We start from the raw sequence: 16,691 nt of genomic DNA, 5'->3' as shown, positions 1-16,691 counted from the left end.
ACCTCTTACCAAATCCAAGAATCGCTGATATCTGGTGAACGGCAAATTCATTCGAATGGTTCCTTATAGGTAAGGAAAGACTGCATCAAATGGTAGTAAACACCTCTTTTCAAATTTCCGCTAGAGTACTTGCTGTGTTGTTCCTCTAAAATGGGGCGATGTACATTTTTTTAAAGGGATCCCTAGGAATTTGAGTGACTGATTTTTTGGCCATAAACCCTTTTGATAAATTTTTGGTCAGCTGATCACAACAAAGATTGACATTGTAAATACTATCTGTGTGAAAGACGTTAAGTCTAACAAAAGCAGCAACAGTTGAACAGCCTAGAGATGCCATGATTTGGGAGAACAGGAGGGCAAATTTACTGAACCACCTGACAAGCGGCCTGCAGCATAATTAGGTTAATGCATATGGTCCCTTGGCAGTTCCACAGCTACCTTCTTAGCACATTAAAATAAATAAACATATTGCCATTGAAATATCTTTTAATACCTTTTAATAAAACATAATTTCCCCTTTCTAATTTTATTTTTCTTCACAAATCTACTTTCAAGAAATTGTCATTCAAACATACACCAACATAAAAGGGAAACCTGGAAAACTCAAAAAAACACAGCTATTATGAATTCTGGTTTTCTCAAGATAGTCTTACTTAAATTTATAATTATACTCAAAATACTTTAACTCGCTTTGCTATAGAAAATAGTTTTAAATCCCTATATATGGGATATTTATATCCCATCAAAGTTCTGTGCAAACATTTCAAGTCCATTATTCCAGTCTTCGGATATTAGCAGAAAGTCAATAAATATAAACATTGCAATAAAGACTTAATTTAAAATATATACTGTGGAACCTCAAAACAGCTATCATGGATCCATAAGTCGATAGGGTTCAAAATGGAATTACCAGCAAAACTCTAGCACCGACATATGTTACAAATGAATACATCTTTACGTCAGGTTTCAAGATGTATCCTCACTCGAGCTTTCCAAAATTTATTCAATAATAAAAACAAACACAAATGGTGTGTGTGTGTGTGTGTCTAAAACAAGATGTTAAAGCAACATATAATTGGTTTATATATATAATATGAAACATTTTTAGCCAGGGGAATTTTCTGGTAAATAAATATTGAGACTATAGCAAAGAAAAATAAAACGTACATAAACTTCCCAATAAAAGCCTGATCTCCTGTATTCATCACAGAGCTTTTGCATAGACCTTTTAAATATACAAATCACTGGCCAGAACTCTACGTACAGACTACCATCTTCCATTATCACCAAATTTTTAGTTATAATAGTAACCATATTCACAGGAGGGATGAGTGAAAAAGGGTGAGGCTGTGACAACCACAATTAATACAGACCTTAAAAGGACTAAATCAGCAAAACACATTTGTTGCTTGCTAAGTGGAATATTATGAATTTTCTGATGTGCAGAGGGATGGATAACATTAGAGCCTTCTGTAGACCTCTGAATGGGTAAGCAAACTTTTGTGTTTACCTGAGACAAATATGCTCAAATACTATGTACTTCAACCAGGATATAAAATGGAAGAGCCAAACTAGTAGAAGCTTCCACATTTTAATTTTTAGATTTGCAAGCTTTCAATGGAACCTCCATCACAGTAGCAAACTGCACATAAAGCTATTACAGACTGTGTTTTAAAAAAACAAATTGGCAGGTGATGGCTATGCTTAATGTATCTTTGGTTTAGGAAGACGAGAATATTGATTAGAGGCCAAACAATCCCCAGAATTCAAATTGTCATTAGGATTCTGCATGATTTCTTTTCTTCTTGTTAGTGGCCTTGGGATGCTTGTCTTGGCCTGGAAGTTTTGAGGCTCTAGTCGGGGGCTGCTTATTTGTTTTTGTTTGAAAGAGCCAGCAGGGGGGCGGAGCTTAGATGCTTTTGGATTTGGATTATTTGCAAGATTTGTTTGACTAGATGTTGGCTGGAGTTTTGCAGAATTACATGGTGTGATTATTGGTGACTTCTTACAAGTGGGATTCCCACTTGGACACGTTTCAGGAACTGGAGGAGGTACCACAGAATTCAAGATGGATGGCTTAAAAAGCTTCGAGGACTTGGGCTGAGATGTGTAGCCCTCTGGTGAAGACTGATTTCTTCCAACTCTCTTAGCCTGGTCTACTATACTTGACTGGGGAAGTGTCTGAAGAGAAGTGGTTACAAATTGCATGTCACTAATTTGATTATTTGCCAAATGATAAGGCTCTTGAGCATTCATGGTCATGTTCAAGTCTGCTTCAGAAGGTGTACTCTTCACCACATCCTTAGTGAATTCTGGGCTTGATGAAAAAGGCCGGTCTTCCAGACCACTGCTGCTTTCTTGTTGCAAGCCGTGTGTAAAGCTTTCATCCAGAGGTGCAACAGCCTGATGTATGCCCTGGATTATGCACTCACTGTGGGCCTCGGTATGTTGTGGCTTTGCTAGTTTTCCCTGGGCGTGGTCTGTGGGTCTGGGAAGGCTGCTGGAAGGCTGTAGTACTTGAGGCTATTAGAATTAAAAACAACATTAGCAACAATTCATTTTAGAAATAACACCCAGAATTAATATAAGTTCCAATTAGGCTGTGTTGGTACTTATTATGTTTTAATATGAGAAGCATGTGGGGGTTTTTCAATTAAAACATAAATTGCAATATTCAAGTAATTCATGAGACACATACAAGAGTGATGATGCAAACAAAAAATGGTACAGGCAGTAAACGCTAAACAAGATCCAAAATCAAACAGGAGAAAAGAAAAATATTAAAGTACTGATTTACTGTAAAAAATGATTCCTACCTTAATTGATTCATTAATTATTTAAAACTTTATATATAAGACAGCTTGACAGAATGATAGCAACTATGACCTTCAGAATATTACCCATTTTAAAAGCTTATTTTTTAAGGAAAGCTCTATACCACTTCAATACACTTCATCAGAGGAAGCATTAACTTCAAAGTGTCAGGTGCTGTACCTCTATCAAGAATTAAAATTACCAGCAGATAAACAATTTAGAATGAAGATTATATTCTCAGTTGATGTGAAATTCTAATTACTTAAAAAAAATAGGTCAACATCTTTAGCTAATGTTAACCTACCTTTAATATTCTTACTGAAAAGTTTCAGAATAAAATGTTTTCACAGCTTATTTGTTCTGTCTCGATGCCATTTGAGGGATCAACCAAGGTTCTCTTATGGCTGATATATGAAAAACAGATTTACCTTCCCCAAGAGCAAATGTCCATTAATAAAACTAAAAATAACCAGCCTTTTGAATGATGTCTGAGATTAAAACAGATTTCAAGTTGCCTGTAACTTGAACTAAAGCTCAGAAGCCTACAAAAGTAAAGTTCTTACGGCTCACATGCCTTGCACACACTTCTCTGGAGATTACTGTGTGATTATATTCTATACAAATCAGAGGAAACATACAACTTCCATTACTTTGGGGCATTCAGTAAAGAAATATGAATCTTAAAGTTATCTTTCAATGGCCCAAACAGTTAAAAGTTTATGGGGCAGAGCCTATTGGTCATATCACGATACAGGAATAGCTGCTCTAAATGTTTACACACACACACACACACACACACACACACACACACACACACACCTCATATATACGTTCTATTAAATAATGTGGGCTGAAAATGTCAAAAAATTTGGCAAAGGGCTTTGAAACATGAATGTTTTTAAAAGACCATATTTTACTAATAATTTTTTTACTATGCTAATCCACAAACAAATCTACACAGTATCTCTAATTTCCCCAAAAGAAAGGGTGAATCTATTTATGTTGCATCATTTGTATTTTGCTCCTTTTTTCACCTCCTTGACCAGCACTGGACAATGGCTACCAGAGTCAGAAATCAGGGATTAGATTATGGAGGGGTTACAAGTTACTGAGAACAAAGGTCACCAACTCATGGAGGGATGGTTGGTCATGATGGCATGGGGTTGACTTGCTACTTATAATAATAATAAACATCAGGAAAATGACTACTCAAAGTTAATCCATGCAGAATATGTTACATTAAAATTTTATCTTAGAATATTTAAAATAAATAAGTCATGTCAGTTTTTGCTTCAAGATAAATGTCCTAGTTAAAGTCACTGGGCATTTTCACAATATATCACCATAGAGATGATTTAGAGGTACTAAAATCATCAAGGAATTTATTCAAGACTCTCCTTGGGATTCCCTAGAAAAAACTGGCCATGCCAAAGTGGTATATTCTTTAGAAAGATCAGTAAAAATATAAAGCAGGGCCCTATTAAGCAAACCAAAATCTACCTAAGGGAAAAAAAAAAGCAACCAAGGAGGAGAAAAGTGCAACATTAAACGGTTAATTGAATGGGGATCTGTTTTCCCTTTTTACCTCTTTTCACCTTTAAAAACAATAAGATAGTCTAGTCTCGAATTAAAAATCTTAAAACAATTTAAGACCTTTGAAAATATCAGTGACAATCTAAATAAGTGATTTTATTGTAATATGTCTATTGCCCATAAGGAAAAAAACGGTATAAATATGCACTACCAGCTCAAAGCATACAGGTATAATTTTCTAAGTAAGATTAAACTGATTATTAAGATAATCAAGCCTCCAGAAAAGGGGCACTATGAACTGTAGATAAATTATCCATGTGCATTGTTCTGATTACTTATATTACCCAAATGACCACTGCTTACCAGAGAACTAAATGGAAATACAGCAGAGTGTCATGTCAGAAAGATGTTCTGCTTGTATTAGAGGCAATAAAGCTCAATAACAAATACTAAAGAACTAGAAAATAATCAGGTTTTTAAAAAATAATAAAATTTTGAGTCTTTTAACTGAGAGGAGTTAGACTGACCAATTATACAAAAAGTGTCCATACTATCATTTAATTACATTAAATAAATCAGTGGTTTCTAAATGCTGAATAATATAGATTTTATATTTTTATTAAAAGTTTATTTTAAATAAAAATTTAATTTCCCTATCCCAAAATAAATGTCTTATTTTATTATTTATTTGAAAACTAGTTTGTAAATCGATTCTGCTACTTGATCTTCTGTCTCTAGAAGATCAAGAAATGACTATAGTGAGGACCAAGGAAAGGCTTACTCCTGATTTGTGGAAGACTGTGTAAAACTGGTTACCCACTAAAGACTGGGTTGTCATTAATTACCTGTTGACAAGTAGAACAACAAGTTGCCTCTTAACATCTAGCAAGCAAAAGCAAAGATGTGTTCGGACAGCTTGCTGCTTGCAGTACAATTCCCCAAATTCTAAACTCTCAGCTGTATATTAACAATTCATCTTGCCCACGTTTACTACTGCACTACCACAGGTGTTTTCAGAATGAATTTTAAATATAAAAAGAAAATTCCCATGTATCAGGGATAATAAGATCAATAGGAAGGAATATCAAAACCATTCATTCATTTAAAAAATGTCTGATATATCATGCACTGTAGTAGGTGTAGGAAAATAGGAACCTGAACACAATGCTGTTCCTGTGGTTGAGAGGCCTCATAAGAAAGAGTCAAGTAGACAAATGATGAGACCATGTCTCAAGCATAACAAAATGTAGAAGCAAGAAGAAAATATATGCCTGATTAGAGAGGTCACAGAAGGCATCCAAGAATTGCAAACATCTGAACTGAGTTTTAAGATGAGTAGGAGTTTGCCAAGAAGACAAGAAGGGAAGAACATTCAGGGTAAAGGGCCAGTACATGCAAAACACAAAGGCAAAAAAAAAAGAACATAATTATGTTCTAGTAACTTCAAATTGTTTGAATTGGCAAGCACAATGTTGGTAGGAAAGTGTAGGCAAGGGCCAACTCATAAAGGAACTCGCATCAGGCCAAATAGTTCTGACTCTGTACAGTAGATGATGGGAGACATTGATGAATTTTAAGCAGAGGAATTGTAAGACCCAATGTGTATTTTAGAATGTCACTCTGGTGGGATCAGTGAGGAATGTAACAGTAGGGGATGAGACTGTTAAGCATAACACCCAGGTAGTACGCCATTGCTAACAGCAAAAGTGATAAATTATAAGGGTTTAAAATTAGGATATAGGAAAAAAAACTGGAAATGATTGAAAGAGTTTTGAAGGAGATAGAGAAATTTAAGATGAGTTCAGGTTTCTGGCTTCGAAGATGAAAGACGAGGTATTGCCCTGTATCAAAAAAAGACCTCTGGGGAAGTTGCCCACCAGCCCATTCATTACATAGCTTCAGCCGCCCACAAGACTCAGAGGGCAAAAGGAATTCCCCCACTACTGCAGGGACCTCGGGAAACTCTCTGTAGTCACAAATTCGTAGAGCTTTAGTACTCCAACCTTGCAACTTGTAGAAAGGTTGGTTACTAAAGCTTAAAAATGTGGATCCATTCCTAGACTGAAAGAACTCAGGGCTTCTAACTGGACTCAGCAACTTCAAGTCTTACTTTAGTAGTTGAATACATATACTTCAGCACACTATTCTGAGAATTCTCAGATGCAATGGCTACAGATGTTAAGGTCAAGAGTGCCAGCAATAGGCACTACTGGGTAATTATGCAAGGGATTGATAGGCATCTTCAATGATAACCTTAAATGTCTATTCTGTGCTGCTTACAAAGATAACCAGAGACTATGCGCTTCTTAAGGCATGTACCACGCTTTATTCATTTTTTGTTGTTGTAGTTGGTATCCTCAGTATTTGGCACACAGCAGGGATTAAATATGTATTTACTAGATAATAAATAAATAAATGAGTATTGGTAAGTGGTATATTCCAGCACGGCTTCTTTGGTAACAGACTAGCAAAATGATACTCCCCTATTAGGTCAATGATGCAGCACTAATTTAAACGAGTCTTAATAACTGATGGAAAAGAAATCTTATAATTAAAAAAATGTTTTCTCTAAATAAGTTTGGGGTCAGCTTAATGATTCATGTTTAGAAGCATAGCATGAAGGATTCATTACATGTTAGCTTGAACACAGCACCTCCCATTATGACCTGCACCTCCCATAATGATCCACCAGCTACGCCAGAGATGTTTTTTAGTTGGGAGACTTGACATTTCTGGATGAAATATGTTAGGGAAACTGTCTTAACAAGCATTCAACTATTTTCCATTTCTAATTCTAATAATTAAAAATGATTATAACATGTAAAACACTTAGGATAGAACCTCCCAGAGCACATCAAAATTGCTCAGTAAATGTCACTCACGATTATGAAAAGGTGTGAAAATGATTAATTCAAGCCATTGTCCTTTTGTAACTACATCTTGGGGGGGCGGGGAAGCAACTTCTATAATAGTATTATAATAAACTAGTTGCTACAGATTGCAAGGTTTCTAGGCTCCAAATACATATCTCAATAATGTCAGTCATACCTAAATGTTTTAAATCCACAGGAGGCATATCTGATATGACACAGAAGTCAAGATTCCTCAAGTGTCCTCCTGGAGATAAACTAGAGCTAGGACATGCAAGGCACTTTAACGTTTAGAGAAAATTTACATGTGGCTACATGAAGGAGCTAGTACAACACAGTACTGAATCACTGAGCTTTGGAAGTCAGACTGATCTGGATTTGAGTTCTGGCTCTATCTCTATCAGTGAGATATTGGGTAAATTATCTTACTACTCTGAGATGGAATTTTGTAACTTGTAAAATGAGGATAATAGTGCCTACACCTCATTGAATTGTTGTAAATCACAAATGATAACATGCATATAAAGTGCTTAGTATTATGCCTGACACATTACAAATACTTGAGAAATATTATACTCTAGACTGTAAAAGAAGGGTTTCCCTTCTTTCCAATGGTAGACAACCAAACTCTACGCTCACATGCATTATCTCTAGTTATCACAAGACCCTAGGTGGAAGGTACTATCTTCTTTTTGTAAATGAGTAAACTGAGGTTAAATGAAATTAAGTAGAATCTCCAAATTCACAGACTTTAGTAAATGGCAAAGCCAGAATTTGAACTGACAGAGAATTTAAAATGCAGCACTAAAATTTTATTATTCTTTGATATTTGGGTTAAGTCCAATGAGTTCACAGACTTTCAGAATATGCAGTATAGCCAGATGATTGTTTTAAAAACTCAAAAAGACAGATTCAATACCAACATTCAGGTATTAACTTTCCTAGATAATGTCCTATTTCCTTCTTAGCTGATCTGTCCTACAGAGGATAACTCTCAGACACCAAATTCAAGCCACATGGTGAAGCAGTATTTCCAGGGAAAAGTGGTTCCAAGAGACCCCCTGGAGGAAATATACTGAACACAAGGAAATGCAAATTAGCACTCATCACAAAAACTCTTCACCTTCACCATTTCATAGCACTTCAAAGATTTCTAGCATTAACATAGAAAAAATAGTCATATCTGTAAACATACAAAGGAAGTTTCTGTAAACATTCTTGTTCTAAAGTCACCAATAGTAAGACAGCAGCTAGAAATATCAAGTCCTGATGGAGTAAAAATATGTCAAAGTGTGTAAGGTAGAAAACAGAAAATGTTCATAAAAATGCTATTGCATAACAGACACAGGAATGACCTAATATTATTTTCTTGATACATACAGGTTTATTATCATTATTAAATACATTTCAAAGGTTAAAAGGAAGATGGTAATGGAGCCATTGGTAACATGCCTGTAATTTCATGCAGGCTCTGACATGCATCATGCAAACTGGGGGGGAAAAAGTTACAATGAAGAAGGTGGTAGGAAAAAATCTGAAATTGTACTGTACCACGCTTTGTCAGAGAAGTAATGGACTAACTTCTCAACTCCTTGCCAATGGCATAATGGGAGAGCAGAGACAAGAAAAAGACAGGACAGTGGTGTCAGAGACCACATACAACACCAAGGAATTGCCATGACTGGGTAGCAGCCAACGGTATTTGCTTTTCTTTTGTTGTATTTTTCTAGGACTTATTATTTTAATATATTTCTATAAAATGAAAACATATTCTTAATAGATTTATACTTTCTTGCTGAAGTGGTTTGCAAGTTAATACAAATATTCATATCCACAGAACAGTGTATATAATCTTCTTACCCTTAAAAGGAATCACTTGAAGAATCTTACCAAATAAAATACTGAAAAGAATTTTGACACAATTAATATTCATACTCCAAAGATCTAAAAAGGTTTAGCTGCATGTAATCCCTTATAAAGGAAGTAGAAATTATTTTTAATAATTTCAGTCTTGCATATTATAAATACAACTGAATGTTAGTTTACTTTTAACTGCTGCTGCATTAAAGACCAATAAAAGAATAATCTGATTTTCATGTATGTCTTAAATATAATGTTCTACATTATAAGCAAGGCTCCCCACATCACTATAGAGATGGAAGACAGGACTGGATCCCTAGTATAACTAGATTCAAAGAATTCTGGTCTATAATTCACATGAACCCAATCAAAGCTTCCAAGGATTCCTGAGGACCAGGAATGCTCTCATTCCCTAGATCTCAGAATAGTGCCTCTAGATCTCAGAGAACTTAGGGAAGATATCTGACTGATAAATATAAATTATAAATAAGCAATTTCTGAAATAAGGAGTTCAATGACTTTTCTAAGTTGATCAGTTAACTGCTTTTAAAAACTATCAACACAACACTGTAAAGCAACTATACTCCAATACAAATTAATTAAAAATATAAAAACTATGGACGTGAATAATAGTGACTTAAGTATTTACTGCACAGGCATAATTAGTGTGAGATGCTTAATTTTCATGAGTCTATATCTCTAAGACAAAGAACCCATCAGCATCTACCCCTGGGATGGAGAACAGTTCAGGGAAAAAAAAAAAACTAAACTAAATAACATCATAATAGTACAATTCCACTGCTGTGACCAATACGCATGGTATATTTATCCAGAGTAGGATACTGCAGGCACTATGATATGGCAACAAATACAGCTAACAAGACAATCCCACAATCTGCAGAGCAGGCTATAAAAGGCTTATACAGATAACAGCAATTGCTTTGTTTCTCATAATTGCAAGGTGTTGAGAAAGAAACTAACCCATGCCTACGTTTATGGGACGGCCTCCTGGACCATGAGTTTGATGCACATTTCTAGTCAATTAACCAGTGACTAATCTGCACTTGAATTAACTGCAAATATGGACACAGTGCCATATTCTATATCAACCACACTTTTAAAAAAAATAGCTTACTGTAAAATCGAATTGTTCAGTTTTTACTGAGTTGCTCTTTTCGACTTCATCAAAAATATTTTATTTTTATGAAAAGTCACTCTCAGAGCTAAATTCTCATTAAAGCACTGACTGATGCTATCTTTACATGTACAATTGATTACAGTCACATGGTGAAGCCAATCAGATTGAGTCACATTAATGTATACCTTATGAACATGTTTGACAGTTTAACAATACACATCAAGCATCTCTAAAAAGCACACACCCTTTAAGAACCATCCTTCTAGTGCTGACACTGATCTAAACACAAGAATAAATTGCACTACAATAGTATCTCTGTTTAATAGGGGAAAATGGAAACAACATCAATGTCAAACAACAGGAAAACATTAAATAAATGATATCATAGTCACATGATAATGTATTATCATGTAGCCATTAAAATGTTTTCAAGAAATATTTACTATATAAAAAATGCTCATATAATACTATGTGAAAAAAAGCAAAACAAAAAATTGGGAAAAAAAATATGAGAGTATCATATGTCCTAACAAAAAGTACTGTTTCATGAATCTTTAATCTGAATATTAAATATACACACACACGTATGTCTTGGGTTGTAAATATATAGTTTCATTCAGTAAATATATACTGGGTTATGATGTAAAATGAATTTGTCAAAAAAGGTTTGTGAAACAACCCCTGAAGGTTGTAAGAGGAGGAGGAAAATATAAGGCAATATAATTGCCATTCTTAATATAATTCTGGTGAATACAATTAGTGATTATTATAATATAAATTTAGAAATCAGGCAGCACTGCATCAAGAAACTGCTGGGCTGGATTGGGAGTTTGGGATTACCAATGCAAACTATTATATATAGGATGGATAAACAACAAGGTCCTACTGTATAGCACAGGGAACTATATTCAATATCCTGTGATAAACCATAATAAAAGAGAATATGAAAAAGAATATATGTATGTATAACTGAGTCACTTTGCTGTACAGCAGAAACTAAATACAACATTGTAAATCAACTATACTTCAATAACATTTTTTAAAAAAGAAACTGCTGGGCTTAATATGGCTATTAAGACATAAACATGTATTTGTTACTTTTGTTGCTTAAAAACAACTTTTTTCTTCCAATTTAAGTTACTGTATGTGGAAGCTAAAGGAAGTAAGATTTCTAAATTCTTTCAAGAAAGGTGTTAAACAGAGAATTTCAAGTCTCTTTAGGCATGATAAGAAATAGGTATTATTCCAAGATATACTTTTTGAAAAGTCAGGTATTCCTGAAAGCATATGCTCTGGCAAGAAATGTTATTTGAGATTACCATTAAGGCTGTTACTTGCCAAATGTAATTATTTTTATTAAATTTTCATACTGTGAGGTAGGTTATATATATATATATATATATATATATATATATCATTCCTAATTTTACACAGTTGGAAATTAGAAAGACTAAACCAATGCCAGTTAAGTCAGTTGGACAAAAGCTGAAGTGCCTACTGACAGCAGGAAGACCTTTGAATGTTTAAATGTAGATATTTTCTGCTAACCTAGGGAAAATTTAATTTGAAACTGGGAGATAAGCATCATCAAGCTGAGACTAGTAATACACCTGAGAAAAGGAATGTAAGTCAAAATTTCCTGAGAAAGTAAAAAAAAAAAAAAAAAAGACCAGGATTTTCCTTTTATCTCCATTTTTTTAAAGTTATTCTTAAATTCACCAAGAACATCCTTGGCCACTGCAGCTTTCTGGAGTTACCAGAGCTAAACAGTCCCTGTAAACATTAGTTATTTCACTCTCTGCAATATCTACAACAGGCTCTCTCTTTATGCCTGTTTTATTAGGTCCACTACTCTTACACATTTTAAAAGACGAAACCAAAAACAGACTACCTTACTGAAGACTAATAGCCAAGCTTACCTGGCTTCTGCGTTTACAAAAAAAGGCAGTACGCTTAAGTTGATGTTCAAGAGGGCATCAGAAAGAACTTATTATTGAAACACGATAATGTAGGAGAACTCTCTCAACTACATACCATCACTTACAGAATTAACCTCTCCAAAATTAAAATCAGCACTAGAAATCACAAACTGACTAAATGTGGAGACAAATATTGTTTCACTGAATACATAGTTTAGTGCAGGAAATGGGGACACCTATTCCAAAACTCTCTGGAAAACTACTGGATTTACTCCCATAATTTCATATCCTTCTCCTTCTCTATATTTTATCGTTATAAAATAATAATCATTATTATTTTACACTCTTTTATATTTTTTTTATACTCCTTCAGGCGTTCTCAGGGTAAATTTAAAACAGTGTAGTAGTTTAAACATATTTCCTTTAAAGGAACCTTCAAAGCTCAATAAGAGCTGTCAAAAAGCTGTGAACAGGGCTTCCCTGGTGGCGCAGTGGTTGAGAGTCCGCCTGCCAATGCAGGGGACGCGGGTTCGTGCCCCGGTCCGGGAAGGATCCCACATGCCGCGGAGCGGCTAGGCCCGTGAGCCATGGCTGCTGAGCCTGCACGTCCGGAGCCTGTGCTCTGAAACGGGAGAGGCCACAACAGTGAGAGGCCCACGTACCGCAAAAAAAAAAAAAAAAAAGCTGTGAATAAGTCCTCTAGTTAGCACTTTCCACAAACAGAGTTCTACAAGTCTCAATGATCAAGTCTCAGGGCCAGTTCTCTTAGCTGCATAAGCCATGAGAACTTACCCAGGAAAAGACTCCAATGTGTATACCTTCTCCTAGGTGGCCAACACATCCAAACTCTGGCGAACCAAACTTTCTTTTTGCTAACTTGGAGATGCAGAGAAAGCAGGTTTGACCTAGAAAAGCTAGAAAGACAGTTCTTGATAGTAGTGCTGAAGGACAGACGGTGCTGCTTCATAGTTGGAAATGAAAAAAATACCTCTGAACCCAAAGGAGAAAGAAGCATTTGGAAATGGAGAGCCAACGATTCAGGTGAGGGATGAGTAATTTCTAAAGCTATACTAATGAGAAACTAGTGAAATGGGTGCTTCTGGGAAACATGTTTTAAAAATAAATCTAAACTATTTGTAATACTGAATAATTAACCTTAAACTCCAATTCCATATTACATGTAGCTGAGAAGGAGAATAGGGGAGAAGAACAGTGGAGAAAAAGAACAGGGACTACAAGGGGGCTTCAGAAAAGTTAAGGTAGGTGCGTAATTTACCTCAATCTGAGGTAAATCTGTCAACCATGCAGTATACTGGCTACAGCTTAAGAATACATTATCATTTGTTGTAATTGCCCTTTGAAATTCAGATTAGTTCACTAGCAATTCAGTATAATTCTTTATGTGCTAGCCATCTTCAAATAGAGGAGAAAGCAACCTAATTGAAGCAAAGGAAGTAAAAAGGAGGATTTACAAAGGTGGTAGGAGATGGGAAAGGAGGAAAAGGGAGGAACGCTTTCACCCAACAAATTAACTTGCTAGTAAATAAACTTGATATAAAAGCCTATGCAAACTCTATTCCATTGTTCTTTAAAAAGTGCAAAAGGGAAGGAAAGGCATAATGATCAAAAAATAAACTTCAAACCTTGTCTCAAATTCACGTTGATACCTTATAATTGACTAATTCAAGAAATAAAGTTTTATTTGAATAAATCACATTTTAAAATTTTAACTGCTTAAAATTTCCCCCTTTTGGACCTTTGATACTTCACATGACTTTGATAAGAATAATTTATGAAAAAATTGATATGAATCACAAATCAGGGCAAATCTATGGAGAAGGCATAAAAGTGACTCTGACAACATTTATATCTTTCTCATTAACAGTAGCTTTTTTTGGGTGACTTTTCAAAAAAGATAAAATATAACCAACTTACCAGTTATATACTTAAGTACATAATACAAAATAATAAATGCTGTTTTGGAAAGCAGATTTAATGTAAACAAAGATTTTTTTTGAAGTCAAACAATTACTAAATCATTAGAAATGTTAGTAAACCATGCATATTCAAAAGCCATTTCTTCTGTACTGTAAAGCAGCTGATAAATTACAAAGACATATTAGTTATTAAAAAACACTCTTAAAAATGATTTAAAAGATTTTTGTATTAGATGACAGTGAAACACAATCAACACCTTTTGATTAGAAAATATTTAAAGAAATGTGCAATGGTCTAGTAAGCCTGCTCCCTAAACAATATGCATCTGTCCATTATACTACTGCAGATAGTGTATACATTTTTAACATGACTAGGTTTAAAACATTTTTATTCATATATCTCAAGGTCATGAAAATAGAAAATATATTAAAGACAGATGCATGTCAGTAGGTATAGGGTCACTGGCAATAGGTTTAAACGGCATTAGAATGACATTAACTTCAGACAGCTTTCCTAAGGCTCTAAGGAGAAAAGTCTATTTACATGCAGTCAAAGGAAGTATTAATTAAGAGAGGAGAGCCCAGGGAGTGCTGGTTTAGCGTGTGCCTGCAGGTCACTCTGGAGGGAGAGGAGGTGCTGGGGAGGGATAGTCATGCAGAAGGGGAATACCATGAATGGGAAGCCAGAGCAGGATAGGAGTGAGAGACACAGACTCACTCTGTCTGCGGTGCGGTGGAACAGTCCGTGGGATGCCTTGGAAGGAGCCCTGCCAAGGAGAGAAGGAGGGGGCAGAATACCCACCCTGTGCAGAGAGAGATGGGGGTAGGGAGGTATAATAAAAAAGGGAACCAAAAAATAGAGAAACCACAGTCATACTTTAAAAAAAAATAACAGTGTTAATGAGAAGACAGATTTCATTTTTTAAAATACAGGCAGCCCAAATTACTAAAAATACATCATAATCCAAAACTAGTTATTTTTCATATGTTAAGAAAAAAATTATTTTCCTCTAATATTTGTAGTTAATGCATATGAAATAATATATTTTTTCTGGCATACAATTACATTTATCATCATGTATCTCTTTTTAAAGTAGCAGATTCCAGTTTTTTTGCAAAAAATGAAAGCATTTAAAAGGGGAGATAGACTTTAAGAGTTAAACACACAGAAACTGCATCAATAATAAATTAGGCATTAAAAAATTATCATACAAAATTTTTTTCTTTTTTAACTCATAGGTTTTCAAAGGATTAGCAGCTAAAATAAAGAACATTAGCTGAAGATAGCAGAACCAACAGAGCATTCAAAAGACTTAGGATGTTGTAAGAGTGAGTACTATATCAAGAATGTGACATACAGGCCACAGGTTACACATGCAAACTTTTAAATTTTATTAACTTGTGGCTTCTTAGCTTTACTTATTTTGATCAGATTATCAGAACTGGAAAACAACAGAAATGTCATTTACTTCTATTTCCTCACATTCCAGGTAAAACTGGGTCTTCAAGAGAGAATTTGTTCACACAAATAGAACCAGATTGGGTCTCATGTCTCTCTGTTCCCAGCCTCCTCACTGATGAGACATATCCACACATAAAACTATAGAAACACTCATGATAGCATCAAGAAAAATGAGCTTGTAAATCATCATCACCCAGCTCAATTTGCAAAATAAAGTATGCATAATTTTTCACAGCAATTAATCTGATATAGAAATGATGCACTAGAAGATTACTAATGTATTTTACTGATGTTTAGATATTTCGGGAACACTGATCCAAATAAAAAACTTATGTCCACTCCTGTATCAACATTCCTTGCCTGAGGTTCAGTATAATCAGACACATTTAAATTTAAGAATAATCCTATATTGCTCACTACAAAACAAAAACCAAAAAAAGATCCATTTTCTATGTTGATTAAGGAAACAAATAGCTACAAGAAACTAAATAAAATTAATGATCTTTAGAGTATCCTAGTAAATAAAGATCTTGTCTTTTGAAATTATTGTAACTTCTCCACTAATTTAGCCATGGGTGTTTGTGAAAACAGATTAGGAAATATTTAATAGGGTGATGACCCCAGGTGCTCTCCATAGATATTACCTGATACAACTCGATTTTGCTGTTTCAGAGATGTTTTGGCCCAAAACCTTTACACAAAGCAAGTTCTCAGCCAAGAAGGGGCATGTACTTTTCTCCCTATGGGTTTTACCAGGCAGGACCAGCTTCTACTCACTGCACTGGGTAAAGAAACTTTCAGATAGGGATTTTGTATATAAACTAAACCAGCAGTCAGAGATTCCTTCTCAAAGAAATAAGGTCTCCCTGAGGGTTTATGGAAATAGTACCCACTGGGAATCAGGGAACTGTGTTTTTCCTTGGATCTTCTAAGAGCCTATAACCTTGAGAAAGCCACTGATCTTCTCTGAGTCTCAGTCTCTTCATTTGTAAGATGCAGGATTGGAATGTGCTACAGACTAAGTCATTTGTGTCCCCGCCCCGAAGTTTCATATGTTGAAACCTACTGCCCCAGTGTGATGGTTTGGAGGTGGGCCTTTGGGTAGTGATTAGCTCATGAGGGTGGAGCCCTCATGAATAGGATTAGTGCCTTGTGAAA

At 35.0% G+C, this 16,691-nt stretch overlaps 1 protein-coding gene across 11 annotated transcripts in view; it reads right to left on the bottom strand.

Annotated features, from left to right (window-relative positions):
* The window catches only part of CCSER2 (coiled-coil serine rich protein 2), a 419,884-nt gene that overhangs the window by 265,724 nt on the left and 137,469 nt on the right, over window positions 1-16,691 (bottom strand). For 4 of the 11 annotated variants that reach the window (XM_029244981.1, XM_029244977.1, XM_029244978.1 and 1 more), the window contains one exon: window positions 1,576-2,523. The exons of 2 other annotated variants lie outside the window; for them this stretch is intronic. In XM_029244981.1, coding sequence (XP_029100814.1) covers window positions 1,705-2,523 — 819 coding nt within the window. In that variant the 3' untranslated portion in view covers window positions 1,576-1,704. Of the gene's footprint in view, window positions 1-1,575; window positions 2,524-14,741; window positions 14,875-16,691 lie in introns of those variants that run through there. 5 more of the 11 variants (XM_029244984.1, XM_029244987.1, XM_029244983.1 and 2 more) reach the window with 4 other exon arrangements.

This window comes from Monodon monoceros, unplaced genomic scaffold (genome assembly GCF_005190385.1).
Source record: "Monodon monoceros isolate NGI ecotype Baffin Bay Population unplaced genomic scaffold, NGI_Narwhal_1 Super_Scaffold_4, whole genome shotgun sequence".
NCBI classification, from domain to species: Eukaryota; Metazoa; Chordata; class Mammalia; order Artiodactyla; family Monodontidae; genus Monodon; species Monodon monoceros.
Note: the sequence above shows the minus strand (reverse complement) of the source record. Positions and strands in the feature narration are given on the sequence as shown.